General features: G+C 37.0%; 1 protein-coding gene across 2 annotated transcripts in view; it reads left to right on the top strand.

Annotated features, from left to right (window-relative positions):
* The window catches only part of LOC130556948 (cadherin-22), a 141,196-nt gene that overhangs the window by 80,270 nt on the left and 41,858 nt on the right, over window positions 1–19,068 (top strand). For both annotated transcript variants that reach the window (XM_057338305.1, XM_057338307.1), the window contains exons 4-5: window positions 10,472–10,591; window positions 15,518–15,685. In XM_057338305.1, the coding sequence (XP_057194288.1) occupies window positions 10,472–10,591; window positions 15,518–15,685 (288 nt within the window). The remainder of the gene's footprint in view (window positions 1–10,471; window positions 10,592–15,517; window positions 15,686–19,068) is intronic.

Below are 19,068 nucleotides of genomic sequence, written 5' to 3'. Positions count from 1 at the left end.
TGATATGTATCATTTTTTACTAAAACTAAAAAATATGGTATATGTACAGTCATATAGCTGTGATATTTCTGAAAATAAAACATTTCAGCATTCAGAACCGTGGTAAACACCGAAATACCGTGGTATTACCATCGGTCACTGTATCATGTTTGTAAGGGTTGTGTTTTCTTATGTTTATGTGTAAGTGTTTGGGTAAAGTGAAAGCTCTTAGCTGTGTGTTTGTGAGTATAAAAGATTTTTAAGTGCAAGTTACAATAATGCAATCACTGCAGGTCCACGCGACTGTGAACTTCCTGATTGAAATTAATTCCTGCTTCCTCAGCACATCTGTGCCGGAGACTCACCGCTTATTGAGGCAGCGCTGAGAGAAATATGAATGAGAGAGAGAGCGACTTTTCCATCCCCTGTAGGGTTCTGCACCTTTCAGTCAAATTACACATTAAAGAAGTGCGCACTTCATGTTTTATACATCCAACAACAGCGGCTGTAATGAAATAACGCTCCTGCTTAGTCAAGCATTTCCTCCTTGTTTTCTGCATATCTTTGGTGTCCGCTACAGCACAGATACTAATGGTCTCATTGTTAACGCCTCGGCATAAGGTCACCGTGACTTGACCAAACAAATTCAAAGCACGGCCGTGAAAATGTTTGTGAAATATTTATGTTCGAATTGATATTGAGATCTTCAGTAATATTGACTTTTGATTGCAGACTTGACAAATCTGAGCTCAGTTTGACACATTGTGGACATCTCTTCTCAAACTCCAATGACACACACACTTCTGAGATTTCTGACTCTTTTTCTGAGCAGAAATATCAGAGACGCAGATGAGACTTTCCATTTGCTCTCCATTTAATCTCATGAGAAATAACTGAGCTGTTAAAGCGATCTCATCTGTGATTTTTCTTTCTTTGTTATATGCGCACTAAACGTCATTTTGCACGCAGAAAACTCAACGAGTGAACGGCTTATCTGTGTAAATGTTATGTGGAATGGGCACTGCGGCGTGATTCAGTCTCACTGCTGCAACGGAGAAAATTCAGCAGTAATATTAAAACGGGTAATCAAGGACGGGCCACGGGCACATTCGTTTTCACTTACTGTACCTCCGTTGTCATTTTCTGTCTCTCTCCGGTGGATTCGCTGATGCTCGTGGCCCTCAGCGCGCCAATGAAGCCAAGTCACATTTGTTTGCGTATTATTCAGACGGTGGAGATGTTGTGTGTTGGCTAAAGCAGTGAAGAGCCGGCGGAGTGTCTCGCGCTCCCGTTAATCGCATTAGCCTCAGATTACTAGCCAAGAAGTCAATCTTTTGTTTCTTTGTATTTGTATGACACACAATCTACATGCTTATAAGGGAATCTGCTTATACGAATCATTGGTGAGGTTCTTCTGTAGGACTCGTTTATTCATTTGCTTTCTTTGCATTATTTGCAAACAAAAATGATATGTGTGTATAACAGGGAATGCTCATTATTCAGATTTTTTTTTTCATTTTCAGAAAATGTAAATGTAGGAAAAGCCCGTGCGTTGATTCGGTTATTGATCTTTTTTTGCTCTTTTGGAATGACGTAACAGTAAATAAATGTTGAATTTTCATTTTGGCTGAACGATAGTATCCCTTTAAAAGGCTTGCTTTAAAAATGCACAATGATTGTGACTGTATTTACAATATTTCAGCTTTTTGAACCTTGTAGGGCACAAAGGTAAACATTTAATTCATTTTAGACAAAGAGAAGTTGATTTTTATTGGATGTAAGCTTGCAATGACGTTATTTTATTATTATATAATTGTATTATGTTGCAATCAGTGAGATTAATAAGTAAACTGTTTTGAATTTTACATTTTCATATGTAAAAGAAGGGAAGAGTATGTGATTTCAGTATCGTATCTTTGCATGTCAAATGTACATGATGGATAATGTGAGGAAAACAGAAGAAATTTCAGACATTATTTCAAGCATTTTATTTAAATATTTTTATGGGTTAGGTGAATGTGTGCTATTCAATGTACCATCAGCCTCTTTAAATGATCAACAAGCGTCATTGAAATATTCTTTAAATGCCAAACAGATTTAAAGTTGTGCATGTAGAATTTGATGTAAAAATATGATTATTTACCAACCGAAAGATCACGTCCCGATAATAAATATATTTATGATACAGTAGATACAGTATTTAACAGTATTGCACAACTATAAATCTGATAGACATTATAATGTTGTCACCTGCTTAATTTAATAATCATCTGAGGTTTGATGCGGTATTCTGCATATCGTATTCTTTTTAAAAAGCCGGACTGTTGTTTGTTTTAAGTAAAACTAAGTAAATAATTCAGTGTACAGTTTGTCTCTTCTTCCCGCAGAGCCCAAAGTAAAGGTTTAAATATTTAGACTTCAGCATTGCCTGCAATCTTTAAAACTTTTTCACTACATAAAAAAATCATACTGTCCTTGTACATGTTGTGCAACAGATGTGTTAACATGACCATAGAGGAGATATGCAGAACCCCTTTAAATGATTCACTAATATGAGTGCTGTCAGTGTCAGATAAGACATTACACACAGAGAGAGAGAGAGAGATGCTGCTACTGTCTTATTTCAGCTGCATATGCATGTCCCAAATGCAGTAATCAGCGCTTGCATGGCAGTGAAAGAAAAGTGTTAAAGTTTTAGGTTAGTTTGTTGCATTGTGAAGGCAGCGGATGCCATTTCTGCTCAGATGTTGCTCTTTCATAGCTCAGGAGATTTATTTGAGTTCTGCTGTTGTGTTTCATTTACGCATCAACTTAGTCTCAGATGTTTCTCCTAAAACTGCTCAGGAGAAAAAAAAAGGAATTTAATGAGAGTGTAGTTGGTGAAACAGATGAGTGAGGAGGTGTAAAATGAATGTAGATCGCAGAGGTCAAATAATATACGATGTCGAGATCTCTTCAGAAACTAATGGAGACATTTGTGAGATTTCTGACTCTTTTTAAAAAAAATTAAATTTAATTACTTTAACATTTTTAAACCAAGATAATTGCATATCTCTTATCAACAAGCAGCACAAATTGAGCTGTCAATCACACATCCCATACAGTGAAAGTTACGCACCAAAGTTTAATACTCGATGTGAAGGGATAAGTGAGCGACAGTAAAAGTTTGACTTAGCAAACATATCATGCACGTGTAATTCCTGAGTGAAGCTACGTGTACACGTGTGTGACACGAGACTCGATCTCTGGGAAACTGCGTCCATCTGACAGAAGTGTGCTTCGTGATGAGTGGTTGTGTTGGAAATGTTTGATGCACACAACGGGTTGGAAGGGCTCTTGACCGCTGATGGAAAAGATACGTCAGCTCCAGCCCTAACAACCTGACTTCCAACCTGATGTTATCTGCTCTGACTGACACCGCACATCATCTAGAGACAACGTGATGTCTGGGCACAGAAACATTGAGAAAACATTAGAAAATAAATAACTCTGGTCAGTTCAGCATTCCGGTCGTGCTGAAATAAATGATATTCATGTACACCTGCCGCTTGAGGCTTTATTTTGAAATTCAACCAAAGTTAAAGTGACAGTTCAGTCAAAAATAAAAGTTCTGTCATCGTTTATTCTTCTCACGTGGATGTAAATCTGTCTATGACTCTTTCTTCGATGGAACACAGAAGAAGATATTTTGAGAAATGTCTCAGTGGTTTTGTGTCCATGTATGGAAGTCAATGGGGTTCAGTGTTGCTCGGTTATCAACGTTCTTCAAAATATCTTCTTTTGTGTTCTGCAGAAGAAAGAGACTCATACAGGTATGAAATGACATAAGGGGGAATAAATGATGAAAGAATTTTAATTTTTGGCTTTAAAAGGCTTGCTTTATAACGCCCTGTGGTCATGACTGTATTCACAATATTACACACCTTCTTAAACCTTTAATTCAGCTTGTAATACAGATAACCACATTTGAAATTGCATATTTTTATTATTATATAATTGCATTAATCAGTGAGATTAATAAGTAAACGTTTTAAATTGTATATTTCCCAAATGATGTGATGTCATGGGCAGTGCATCATGGAAAGAGTAGATCATTTCAGTGCACGGCATGTTACACGTGTGCACATGATGGATAATGTGAGAAATATTAGAAGGTATTTCAGACGTTTCATAGCTAAAAGCATTTTATTGAAATTTTCACATTTAAAAAAGAAGCAACATGAGAAACGGGACGTTCTGATCTATTTTAAACAGACGGGCTTCTATATTCAGAACGATTTTGCTTTTACTCGGTGTTAAATTGAATAAAATGGGATTAAGATCTAATCCTCCTCTGCATGTATTTAGTGTACTTAGATTTTGAGATTTGCTGCGGTAACTGCCAGATGATTTCAGACTCAATCCATCTGCGGTTTAAGGCTTTTCATGCCAGAAACTTCAGCATTTTGATGTCTGCTTAAAGAAACGCTTCACCAAAAAAGACATTTATTCATTCATTCACGTACTTTTCTTCAGGTCACATGACATAGATTATGAGATTTTCTGTTTGAATCAGGGCACAAAATAGCACCTTGAAAATCTGCCGGCTTCGATATTTTGGGTTGGCATTCGTCGCTAATATGAGCAATAGTACTGCATGACATAATAAGAAGCACCAATAAAACACGCTGGACTGGTGCTGTTGAAGTCCCGATCTCTGCCACAGTGGATGAAAAATGTCCCCCGTTAATTCTTATGGGACTTTCTTGAGTCTCCCTGTAAGCAGGCCATTGAGTTTTATGACACGACATTAGCCGCCTCTTCAACGTTATGCTCTCTATTCTTATTTTTTAATCTTCAGTTCTTTATTTTTGAGCGGGACTGTGAAAAGCAGATCAATTGTGGAGTTGTTGAGAGAAATCACTTTTCATGTGAAAACACTTTGGCTTTTATGGGGCCACTAAACGGTCTGACGCGAGGTGATTTTGGGGCCGATGACTCCGGCAGGGTTAAACCCAGAGCGAGACGGCACGACTGCCTTAGAGTCGCAGCGCCAGTGAAACACAAATCTCCTTTACGAGCCAAGCTCTTAAACGCCTGTCAGTCTCACGTGCTGCGTGAGAGAATCTCTTCAGCTTCTGCTGATGGACACTGAACCTTCGGAAATGTTGGGTGCATGAACTTATTTTTTGTTATTATTACGTATACAAAGAAAGTAATACAGAATGAAACATTAAAATATAAGCCATAAAGAGCTGAAACCATTGTGGGCAGTTGGCTTATTGTAAGTAAACTGTACGTAGATTTTTTCTTAACCACGTTTTGAAATCTTTTAGTTCGATCAAAAATGAGGGAAGCATTCGGAGTAATGTCAACTTAATCTCATTTTCAAAAAATAAAATTAAAATCCGCTTTCGACCCGGGGGCATTTTAATTTGTTTGTTCTAATAATCGTCTTAAATTTTATGTGAAGCATTAAGGTATTCATCAAAACCATTGCTAATGCTTATGTTTGTGTTATTGTTTACCTGATGTATATGAGAATGCATTAAAATCTGAAACTGGATGGATTGCAGTATTAAAGATAAATTGATTACCAATATTTCTAAAAAATAAGATATTTTTTATTTGAAGTTATGTTGATTAAAGAAAGAAAATGAACACTTAGAATATTTCTTAATAATCCTAATTATTATAATTATAAGAAATATTTTTTAAATCACCATTTGTAATTCCGAATGATATACTTTTAAAATTTTGAGCTTCATATTTTATAGTTATACTGTATGCAAAGGGGACATGAAAACAAAAAAAGTCACGTCGTCCATAAGGCCGGTCACATTAAATTAGAGCTTTCATATACTCTCTTATTTTCACATCTGCATTTTTCATTGCCGTGCTTGTGCTTTGAGTCTTCTCATCTAAACCCTTTTCTTTGACTCTCGAAAGAAACCTAAAGAGCTTCATTCATCAGTGTTTCTCTTGAAGAGACGCCTCGTCGTCCAATGAAAGAGAGTTCATCACGAGACTTTGGACAAGATGTGAGAAAAATCTCTCAAACAAAGCTTCTAGATATGAAGTGTTTCTGTGCAAATCTATTGTTTGATTTATATTTTATGTTGGCGCCAATCGCGGCCTGTGTGTGCGTGTGTGGAGACGACAGGCGGAAAGTAAACTGCCCTGTCTCGCCCTACACCCGCCCCGCATAATCCACTTCCACCCGCCCCGTGTCGCTCCGCAAACATTAGCTGGAGGTGCGGGACGCTCCGGGTGAAGAGGGCACGCCTGCTGAACTCTGATGTTGTATCTGAGATTGCTTTTTTGGTACTGTGTGCTTTCATTCTCAGAAACATTTCTCTGGTCAGAGAGCCGATGACAACCCTGAACCATACATCACTCGCTGATAGTGTGCTAAATCTCACACAGAAATAACATATAATACACTGCAAAAAATGATTTTCATACTTATTCTTTCCTTGTTTTCCAGCACACGTGCCTAATTTCTTCAATCAATATACTGTACATTCAGGAAGCAAAAATATATTTTTTTGTGATTATTTTTTATAAAAAGTTTGTCCGTTTTTGATTAAAACAAACAAAAATGCTAATGGAGGAAGCAAAATAAAAATGTTTGGTAACACTTCGGTATAGGGGGCAATTCTCACTATTAACTAGTTGTTATTAGCATGCCTATTATTAGCATATTGGCTGTTTATTAGTACTTATAAAGCACATATTCTGCATGACCATACTCTACATCCCTAATCCTACCCAATTCCTAAACCTAATAACTACCTTACTAACTATTAATAAGCAACAAATTAAGAGTTTTTTGGGGGGAAAGTACTGAAGTGTGACCAAATGGGTTTTTTTCTAAGTTTATTTTGCTTGGACATTTCTACTTGACATCAACGCAAAAATACTAAAAACAAAAAAAAAACATTTTTGTTTGCAGTGTAAAATTATGTTTTGCGTTTATAATGATATTCCGTATTATGTTTTATGTAGGATTTATATTGTACGTTTTTTAAATCGAAGACATCTCTGCGAGTGTGAGCTGTAAATATTCATGACTGTGTAACTGTTTCATTTTAGTTTGGACACATGCATATCACAAGGAATTATTTAATTCGTCATGCTTTATAATAAATCATTCAACACTGTTTCTTTAAAAATACAGCCTTATATTTGAACGCTACGTATAAGATATCTCTGATCTCATGATTGTGGATTTGGAGCATTCAATCCCACGTAAAGTCCCGTGTAAAACCCTGTGGGATCTCATTACATTATTTCATGGCATAATGATCTGAGCTCTGCTATCCACCATCATTTCAATCTGCGTTGTGTATGTGTCTAATTTGTGTACTTTTATATATTTTGTATTTCATCTTTAAGGAGAAATGTCAAAGACAAAACTGAGATATTTAACACGTATTTTCATTTTATTTATTTTTGTCTCAGATTTGTTCTGTTACTTTATGAGGGAGTAATAAATAAGCAAACAAAAAAATGAATCATACATAAATATTGTAGATATTGAATCCACGTGTCCGTATAGAATCCATGTGTCTGTCAGATTCGGGTTACATTTGTGAATCAAACCCTGGAAACATCTTTCATCTTCTGATGGAACAATATTTGCACTTGGCAGAATACACAGAGACCTCAAAGTATTACACTGCAGAATACTGAGTTTTCATTTGCTTTTTCACAGTGTATCCAGTGCCGATCCTAGACGTCTGGGGGCCCTAAGCAAATTTGTGAGGGGCCCTTGTTCAAATAATTAAAGATATAAACATAACTGTAAACTGTAAAAAATGTAAATAATAACACACCACTTAAACGAATGAAAACTGACAGTAAGAACAATTAAGTATTACATTTTATTCTAATTGACAAAATGCGTGGCTCTGGAACCATCTAGCCACCAAAAAACTATAACACGCAAACACTGTGTTTTTACTAACCAAATGAGTGATTTACTAACATAAATATAACATGACAAATACAGTTTACTCAAGAAAACTATGCATACGAAAACACATCAATAATTCTCTAAATGTGATGGCACAAACTAAAAGAAGAGAATTTTTTGTAAGCATTAATTTATTGCATAATTTGGCTAATAAGACTATGAATAAGACGTGTTTTGCTTCGTGTTGTAGCTTTGTTTTGAAGCCATGGTCATAAGACGCATGTCATTACCTGGCTGCTGCCCACTGCGTGATATCCGAGTATGTAACAGTAATTAAATAAATTAAGTATTTAAAAGGAAATTTCCAAATGATTCCTCTAAAGTTGAATCCGCAAGTTACAAAAAAAATGCTGTCTTGTTTACAATAGTGTTTTTGACTTGGTGCTCAAGGGGCCCCCCTGGTGGTGCAGGGGCCCTACGCATCCATCGTAGTCTGCGTATAGGAAGGATCGGCTCTGAGCATATCAAATGTAGTTTGTCCCTACAAAAACTGAGGATCACCGAGTTTCAGAAGAGATGTCAACAATGTCTTAAACTGAGCTCAGATTTGTCAAGTCTGCAATCAAAAGTCAATATCATTGAAGATCTCAATATGAACTCAAACATTTCTCATCATATTTATTTAAATCAAGATTATTTTACCTCCAGATAATGCAGTTTTAGGAGAAACATCTGAAACTGAGGTGATACTTGAATGAAACAATCTCCTGAGGTATAAAAGCAACATCTGAGCATTAATGTTTTTGAAAAATAAATATGTTTATATAGATATGTATACTGTATATATATAGATGATTTTATTGATTTCTTCATTGGATGGGGACAAAAGTTTCCTGTTTACGGAAATCTGACGCTGTATATCTCCAACATCTCGAGTGCGTTTCTTTTATTCATTCCCACGAGCCGCCGTGAGACCTAAAGCAGAAACCACCTCTTAGTGAATGTGAGTCTGTGCATTAATAACTGATGATAGTTTCAGTGTAAACACAATAAAGCATTTGCATTTATATAGTTTTTCACCAGTGGCGAGAGTCTGGGATGCCGTCGGGCTGATTATCACCTGTGCAAAATTAAGATAAGCAAATAATCCCATGAACGGAAATGACTTCTCCGTTTCTGCCTCTGGGTCAGCTGGTCATGCAAGCGAGAAACGCAATCTTATATTACACATCTTAGCTTTATAGCAGTGCAGACAGTTTTGAAAGTTTTCCTAAAGCAAACTAGACGTGTGTGATCTTTCGGAGAACATAAACGGGCTTCGTTTGGGAAAATGGTTGGCAGTTATTTTGTTTTACTGTCGAACAGACTAAGAGCGTTTCCAGCAAATCTTCCTCGCGGTAACTCACGCCGTCTCGACGTCTCCATTAGGCAAACTCGAAACAGCTGAGAATCATTGGAAATGGCTGCATGTTTATGAACACCCGGTGAGTTTTACCCAATTGTTTGTGGGTGAGAAAGGGCAAACGCTTTCAGACAGATACCCATCTGGATGTTTGGCTTTGCAAAAGTGCTAATGAATAAAGCATTGTCCTCTTGTGTTATCTCCCGCGGGATCCGGCTTCTGTGACACAACACAAACAAGATTCTGACACTTTCTGTTAATGAACCTCATTAGCATATAGTCCGAGATGTGTGTCCGAGCGGGACGGTGACAGTCTCCGTGAGACACTGCTGCCGTGACCTTTAGCGGACACCGGCAGCTGTCACCAATTACCTGCAGACCAATGGACCCGGATGGGAGTGCTGGAGAACTGCACGAGACTCTTCATCTCTTAAAGGGACAGCCCCACATTTAGTTATGATTTATAATTTGGTTGTAAAACCATAGTAACCACAGATTTAGTATAGTAGTAGTTCTGACCATGACATTTCTTGTAAAACGAAGGTCACCCAGAGGTGTCTCTTTCATGGCTCATGGAGATGTGATGGAGTTCTCAGTTGTGTCTAAGTTGCATTTAAGTCTCTTAGACTAGTCTTCTTAGAGGATGGAGGTGTAAATGAATGTAGATTGTAGAGGTCAAATCACGTGGGTTTGAGTAAATTTGATGAGAAATGTTCACATTGAGATCTTCAATAAGATTGACTTTTGATTGCAGACGAGACAAATCTGAGCTCAGTTTGACACATTGTTGACATCTCTTCTCAAACTCTCATGACACACACATGTGTGATGGAGAAATATCATATCATATGCGATTTTTCAATCTTATGATTATACAAATGGTGATGAAGTGTTTCCGGGTGACGCTGTTCCTTTAAACTCCGTCTTTCTCTCTCATGTGTCGTCCTCCATAATTTCCCCGCGTTTCTCCCTCAGGAATAAAGTCCATTAAGCTTCACAGGCTGTGAGCTTTGCTTTAGTTAAAACGTGTGACTAAATGTAAATATATGCTTTGCATTGAGTGCCGGAGGGGAGCAGTGAATACATTTACTTAAAGAGCTAAATGCACTTTAAACGCTCACAACTAGACTGTAATAAAATGAACACAAAGGAATGGCAGGATAACGTTAAAGTGACGTGTGCTTTCTCCACAGGCAGTTCAGTGATGAAGGTTATGGCCTCGGATGCAGATGACCCGACGTACGGAAGCAGCGCCCGGATAGTTTACAGCGTTCTGGACGGAGAGAGATTCTTCAGTGTTGACCGTCAAACTGGTAAGAATGACTTGTGTTCTTGTCTAGTTTATTGTTGAAAGACCTTCATGTGTTCATGTCTAATGCAAACTCAAACTTTTGCTCCTATAGCGTACAGGATTATTGCTCAGATGTGGTTTAGATGGTTCTTGCATTTTAACATACATTTAGAATAAATTCTTGCCAGAATTTTTGGTGAATCATGATTTGTTTGTGAAAACTTTAAAACAAAGATTTCAGCACCAATTTGTAGGTAAGCATGGTTAGTTAATGAGACACAACCAGTGTTGGGTGTAACTAGTTACTAAGTAATTAGTTACTGTAATTGAATTACTTTCCCCTTGGAATAGTAAAGTAAGGGATTACTCCTACAGTTACTTTTGATGTAATTAAACTAAATACTTTGTGTAATATACAGTATGTGTGTGCAATAGTGGAATTGACATCAAAATTCAAAGTCTAACATTAAAATCCGTGTTTTAATGTATAATTCTCACATTTGTACTACTTTGTAATAAATTGCTAAAATAACACTTGTTGAAATGTTAACAAAGACTGCCGAGAAACCCAGTTTCATGCTTGTATTGTTGCATGATTGTACTTTTCAATTCACATTTATTTCTGTAGCGCTTTCCACAGTTTTACATCATTGCAAAGCTACTTTACAGCAACCGCGCTGTTGAACAAACAGTAGAGACATAAGAATAAACCGTAAAAAGAAAAAGAACAGAAAATATGCTGCAGAGGAATCAAGATTAGATTGTTATTTGTTACACACACAGTTAGATGTAAATCTGGCATAGACTGTGAAGATTTTTTATATATTTTATATGGTCATATAGTTTCCAGATTCCTGTTGAATATTTTAATAGAAAATTGAGGACAAAAGAAAAATCTTTATACAGTATAACATTTTTATTTATTACAGTACATGAGTGTATGAACAGTTATAAAAACGTATTTAAAGAATAAGTCAGAATGTTCTTTTTCTTTTCTTTATTCATCTCTGTAGTTTCCTCTTCTTCAGTGTTGTGGTTGTGTGTAAGTAAACATGCATTTCTCTCTTCAGAGGAAACTGACAGAACTTAAACCCTCTGGGATCATCTAAGCTCAGTTTGCCCGCAAACATTCCCCCGGGTCCAATCTCTAAACTTTTAATGATTTCTTCTCGTGGGCAGCGGGCGCGAGACCCGCGACCAGCGGATGATAAATGACTTCGCCTCTGCCGGGTTCGCTCCTGAACCGCGTGTTTTCAAACGCTCCGTTCTCACTGATCTGAGAACAGCTAGATGCACTGGAATTAGATGCACTGTGTGTTTTTTCTGGTGACCCCATTAATTTCTCTGAACCTCAAAATATAACACCATTAATCCCTGGTTTGGTGTCAGTCTTTGCCAAAGGGTAAATAAGAAGGTGAGTTTGATACTAATATGGATTATTAGATTCTGTGTTAGTCTTGTTGTTGAACTCCGGATTCTCATCTCACGGTCTGCAAATGTTGAATCTGTTTGAGCTCCATGCCATCTTTACAGACCACGTGACATCACAATCAATAGCTTTTAGTTTTTAACTCCATGTCTGTAAACTTTGGGGGCATCTGTATGTTAAAGTCCCAGCGAAATGAAAAATGACAATGCCTATTTTTTTCATGAAATATCGCAGCGTTTATTGTAGACAGTTTATCAATGTGGGTCATTATCTTTTTAAAAACCGTGTGCCCTCATAATCTTTAGTTAAATTCTGAAAATGCACTTCCGGCCTGTAGTGTCTATCCATCTTAGATGATGCATGTTAGACGGCTTGGGCGGAGCATCTGTTAACTCCTCCCCTTCAACTGTCAGTCTGCTGCCAGTGCCATTTCAAAATGCAACGGCTGTTTTTATACATCCAATCAAATCGCAGAGAAAGACGAAAGCCACGCCCACTATTTTTCTCATTCAGAATTCCTTTTCACTCGGAAATGCGTCAAAATACGGAAATAAAAACGATCGCAACTTCCGGTTCACGGGGACTTTAATGAACTGAACAAACTTTTAGATTATATTTTGATATAAAATGTAGGTTAAAGTGTTCTCAGTTATTATTTGTTAATTTAAATTAAGTAAATAAACTTTACTTTATTGTTTTTTTTTCATTTTTATTTATTATTATTTGATCTATTTATTTATTTTTTATTAGAAATGTCATCTTGCCAAATATGAGGGAACATTGAAACATTGTTGAGATCACTTTTGAAACCCATGAAGAGACACATTTGAGATTACTACGGTATATTTTTCTTTCAGGAGAAACTTCTGACACTTTGGCACTTGAAAAACATTTAATGTTAATGAACCACTGGTATAGTCCAGTAGAAACAATTGAAATATTAAAGATAAGAGCTCATTTCATTTGTAATGAGATTCTTGCTCACGGGCCGCCCCAAGCAGAGTTCATCCCGTTCAGTGTCTGCCCATACGTCCACCCACGGTTCCTTCACGCGCCTTTCAAGTCGAGCGCTTTAAATCTGCAAAACTTCAGATGGCACTTGTAATGGATCTGACCCGAGGTCAGGGCTTTATGTGCTTGAAGAGCAGAAGTGAAATGCGACTTCTCCTGAGCTCTCGACGCTTGAAAGCACAGCTCACCTCTTTAGCATCGAGCTCTGAGCACAGATGTATCACAACACAAACATCGCCGGTGGCTACGGCTCCTCACTGGGATTGCACTTCCCCAGCCGTGTGACTAAATACGCAGAGAGCAAAAGAAAGCCAGACAGAAAGAAAGCACAAAAGGAAACAGGCATAGACAACCAGACAAATGTTTGTTTGTTGCACAGACTCAAGAGAGAGTCCATGCCGTTACTTTCCCAAGTAGATGTTTGACTGCAGAAGCATCTTCACATCTCTCTCAATAGTTCTGAAACATGCAAACATGTCCAGGTCATGTTTTACCCACCAAAATTCAGTTCGAAACAAATATGGATAGATTTTTGTTGAAGAATACAATAGAGTTATGTATAAATATATTTTTCTTTTAAAAAATGTTGTTAAATAATTGAGAGCGAATTAAACTTTGGCTTAAGTCTCAGATATTTGTACTGAATAAAGAGCCAGAAATCTCATTTCAGAAGAGATCCTAACAGTGACGTATTCGGATAGGTTTTGATGAAATGATATTAAAATAAAATAAGAAAAGAAAAGTAAAGAAAAGAAAAGTAATAAAATGAAATGAAATAAAATACAATACAATAATAAAATAATAAAATTAATAAAATAAAATAAAATAAATACACAAATGACTAAACAAACAAACAAACAAACAAATAAATAAGTAAAATAAACAACTGAAATGTCATATAAATAAAAATAATAATGTTTAAGGTGCGGTGATGTGCTTTGCGAGGGTTGTGAGTTGTATTGTGAATTGGTGATATCACGTTTAGATGTTTGGTCGTGAAGTCATTTTTAAAGCAAGTGATGTGATTCCTGTTAACATTCTCTTATAAAGCGTGATGTTGATCAGCAGAATGTCTGCCGTTCCAGGAATCGAGATCTTTGGGAATTAAACAGCAATGTGTTACCCTGAACGACCGCAATTATTTTGTGTTGCCATGGCGTTGGTGAGACACAGGCATGAAATAATGAAAATGGTAAAAGACACACGGCAGTCTGACACTCCTGCGGTTTCAAGCGAAGAGTCTAAATCAGAATCTGACTGATTCCTCCTGGGACTGATAGCAGAAGATCACAAACACGTCAACACTCTTATATCTAGAAAGGTTATTTCACGATATTATGAATAAAAGACTATTAATGTGAAGAGTTTGTCCTTGTTGTAAATACATTTTAAGTCGGTTTTAATGGTATCCTCTTCGAAAAAAAGCATTATTGAACAGTATGTTCAAGGTGCTCGACGTCTCACCGGAGCCTGCTGCGTTTATTCTCTAATAGACGTGGTAACCATGGCACGAGGAACTTCATAAAAATGACTTTTTTTTTCAAAAATACGCTGCCCTTAACTTGGAAGCACTTCAATTGTCTAATAATTTCTTAAAATTGCAGTTCATTATAAAACACAAAAGAGCTATATATGCCTTTACACATTTAATGTTGCTAATGTGACCTTTAAACACTCTCTCTCTCTCTCTCTCTCTCTCTCTCTCTCTCTCTCTCTCTCTCTCTCTCTCTCTCTCTCTCTGTGTCCCTCTCTTCCCTCTCTTCTCTTTCGCTTGCTTTTCCTCCACTTGCTGTCTCTCCTCTCTGTCTGTCTCTCTCTCCTCCGTCTCCTCTTCTCTTCTCTTCTCCTCTTTCTCTCTTCCTCTCTTGCCTCTCTCTCTCCTCTTCTCTTCGCTCGTCTTTCTCTTCTCTCTCTTCCCTCTTCTTCTCTCTCTTCCCTCTCTTCCCTCTCTTCTCTCTCTTCCCTCTCTTCCCTCTCTTCTCTCTCTTCCCTCTCTTCTCTCTCTTCCCTCTCTTCCCTCTCTTCTCTCTCTTCCCTCTCTTCCCTCTCTTCTCTCTCTTCCCTCTCTTCTCTCTCTTCCCTCTCTTCCCTCTCTTCTCTCTCTTCCCTCTCTTCTCTCTCTTCTCTCTCTTCTCTCTCTTCTCTCTCTTCCCTCTCTTCCCTCTCTTCTCTCTCTTCCCTCTCTTCCCTCTCTTCTCTCTCTTCCCTCTCTTCTCTCTCTTCCCTCTCTTCTCTCTCTTCCCTCTCTTCCCTCTCTTCTCTCTCTCTCTCTCTTCCCTCTCTTCTCTCTCTTCTCTCTCTTCCCTCTCTTCTCTCTCTTCTCTCTCTTCTCTCTCTTCCCTCTCTCTCTTCTCTCTCTCTCTCTCTCTCTCTCTCTCTCTCTCTCTCTTCTCTCTCTTCCCTCTCTTCCCTCTCTCTTTCTCTCTCTTCTCTCTCTTCCCTCTCTCTCTCTCTCTCTCTCTCTCTCTCTCTCTCTCTCTCTCTCTCTCTCTCTCTCTCTGTCTTAAGGAGTGATCCGGACAGCCGTGGCGGATCTCGACCGTGAGACTCAAGACCGTTATGAGCTGGTTGTCAAGGCAACAGATATGGCAGGCCAAATGGGTGGTCTTTCTGGCTCTACCACGGTGACCATAGTGATTACGGATGTTAATGACAACCCTCCACGCTTCCCTCAAAGTGAGCGTGCATTATTTCTCCCATCATGATGTCAGCGGTGGCCTTTGGCTAGAGTGTTTAAGGCACACACCGAACCAAACCCCGGGGTCCAGGGTTTCCAGCCTTAAGAGATATTTGGAAACATGAGGAAATGTTTAAATTGTGATTTCCAGAGAGAGGACTATGAGACATTTTGCTCAGTTAGTTTGGTTAAGACTTTACTCTTTACCGAGGTTTTTTGTCGTACCTTTTGCTGGTTCTTCAAGTCATATGCGACCAAAAAACATAATTATGATCATATTTACGTGATCAATGATATGCTAAAGGTTGGCCGATTGCTGGCTCCGGTGGGTTCGAATCTTGGTGAGGTCTTGGATTTGTCATGTGCTCGCCCCGCAAATGTTTCCGAGGTGTAATGTAGCTTCTGAAAAGAGTGTTTTGTACAGTTCATACATTACGGCCGCAAGTAAATAAAAAGCACTTTGTCTCATTGGTCACACATCAGAACAGACCTGGTGGGAAACACATTTGATGCCTGACGCATGCTGTGTGTGTGCGTTTGTGTTTGCGCTGTGTGTTCGCTGCCCCGCCGTATTAAGAGACACGAAGCACATTGCGTGTGATGTTTTTACTCTCTCGTGCTATTGTTTCATTCTCTTTTCTTCTTCTCATGAGGCATTTGCTTTATTACAGCAAAGAGCCTCGCTGTGAATCACTTACAACCCTGATATCTTTCTCTTCGTATCTACACGACTCCCCGCTTTTTTCTTCCTCGTTCTCTTCACAAGCCTCGTTTATGCCAGTTTTACTCCAGCATCTAATTCATTAAACCCGGCTTTTTGTGTTGCGGGCCAAAATGAGATCCGTGTGGTCCTTTATGTCACACGCTGCACTCAAACATATTGCACATTACTACAGGTGGCTGTTATACAAGGCTTGAATGCTTATTAGAACAAGAACATTGTGTTGGGAAATAGTCTGTACAGTAGTTCTTGAAATGGTCTCAATCTGTGGGATTATAGACTAGACAGCGTTTCTGTCATTATGTTTTTACCCTCTTCCTAGTAATAGTAAAAGATTGCATGTCTATATATATTTTTTTTGATTATTCTAAAAAATAATATTTCAGCAGATGGTGTGCTATAAATTTATAAACATATAATTTCATTTCAAAACTGTTTTTCCTTCCCACATGAATAAATACTTAAGTGTATACTGTATACTAGTTTTTTTATTTAATGTAGTTAATTCTTATTGCTATAATATACTGTAGTATATACTACAGTGTTTACTATAGTAAACTGAAGTTCCATTTCTAGATACTACAGTGTTTTGAACTTTACTAGTAAATACTACAGTATACTAGTTTTTCTATTTACTGTAGTTAATACTTATTGCTATAATATACTATAGTATATATGATGGGTACTATAGAACACGGAAGTTACATTTCTAAATACTACAGTGTTTTTAACTTTACTATATTAAATACTACAGTATACTAGTTTTTCTATTTACTGTAGTTAATACTTATTGCTATAATATACTATAGTATATATGATGGGTACTATAGAACACGGAAGTTACATTTCTAAATACTACAGTGTTTTTAACTTTACTATATTAAATACTACAGTACACTAGTTTTTCTATTTACTGTAGTTTATTAATACTTATGCTCATAGATGATACTATAGTATATAATGGATGGGTTGTATATGATACGGGAAGTGTAACATTGTCTAAGAATAATCAGTGTTTTTAACTTTACTAGATTTCAATACTAAAGTACACTAGTTATTCTATTTACCTGCTAGTTTACATACTCTATTGCTATACAGATATACATGTATATACCTCTGATGGGGTACTAATAGAACAGCGGAAGTTCCATTATCATAGATATAATTTAGTGTTTTCTGACTTACTATTTAAATACTACAGTTCTAGTTTTTTTCTAGATTTATCTGTAGTTATTCTTATTGCTATAATATTATCTATGTATTTAATTGATGGGACAATGAAGAACACGGGAAGTTTAGATTTCAAATACTACAGTGTTTTTAACATGGGTTATCTATATTTTTTAAATACTACAGTACACTAGTTTTTTCATTTACGTAGTTTAATACTCTTATTTTCATATATAGATAATAAACATACTAAAGGCGGATAGTATAGTCAAATAACTATGATGTTTACTATAGTATAGCTGAAGCAACATTTCTAGATACTAAGTGTTTTTTAACTTTGTAAATGCAGCAGTATACTATTGTTTTACCATTTTCTGTAGTTAATATTATTGCTTTAATAGATAGATTTATAGTATCTTTAATAATGTTTGTTCCAAAAACTTGTTTAAATGCAAGAAACTAATTTATTATATATTAAAAACATAAATTGTGACCAGTGTTGGGTAAGTTACTCTCAAAAAGTAATTAATTACTAATTACTAATTACATATTCAAGTGTAATTAGATTACTGTACAAATTACTCTCTCCAAAAGTATTTAGTTACTTATTACTAATTACTTTCTATATCCTATATCAACCTTGATTAGTTAAGTGATTCAATGATAGGCATGAAAGGGCTCTTTTAATTCATTTAAATAAACAACATTAAACTACATAAAGAAGTATTATTAACTGACCAAAGTATTACAAATGTGAGAATTATACATAAAAGCACAGATTTAAAGTTAGACTTTGAATTTTGATGTCAATTCCACTGTTGCACACACATATATTACACAAAGTATTTAGTTTAATTACATCAAAAGTAACTGTAATTAAATTACAGAAAAAACAAAAGTAATTCAATTCGAGCACTGATTTTGACAGTCTATGCGTTATGTAAGGAATAATTGACGACGGGCCGTTCAATTATCGAAAGTTAATGCACACCCCGAGGTGGTAATGCGGCCACGACGCAAAGCGGAGTGGCCGTTACACCTCGGGTGTGCATTAACTTTCGATAATTGAAAGGACCGGAGTCAATTATTCCGCTTATACCACGGTCACAACACCACAAGACGTTGTTCCGATACCACAAGACGTTGTTACGATGTTTTATATCAAGACATTTGTATGGTATTTGTCCCGGAATGCTCTTGCTGGTAGAACTAATTTCTTACGCATCTCATCTGAAGGCGTTGCTTGAGCCTGCATATGCAGTTTTCCGAGAGCGAGAGGAAGACAGACAGTGCACATGCATATGCGTTTGCTTCACTGAGAGTGAAAAGACAAATATCTATATTTGATTTGTTTTCGTCGTATTTAACACCCCTGTCGTATAAGAAAAGTATTAAGAAAAAAAAAATGACACGGAGGTTTCTGCGACAGCTGCGGTTCTCGCAGTGGCATAGAAAGCTTCCTGCTGTGTGTTTTAAGTCCCGTTTACCCAT

The sequence above is a fragment of the Triplophysa rosa genome, linkage group LG7 (assembly GCF_024868665.1).
Source record: "Triplophysa rosa linkage group LG7, Trosa_1v2, whole genome shotgun sequence".
Classification (NCBI taxonomy): domain Eukaryota; kingdom Metazoa; phylum Chordata; class Actinopteri; order Cypriniformes; family Nemacheilidae; genus Triplophysa; species Triplophysa rosa.
Note: the sequence above shows the minus strand (reverse complement) of the source record. Positions and strands in the feature narration are given on the sequence as shown.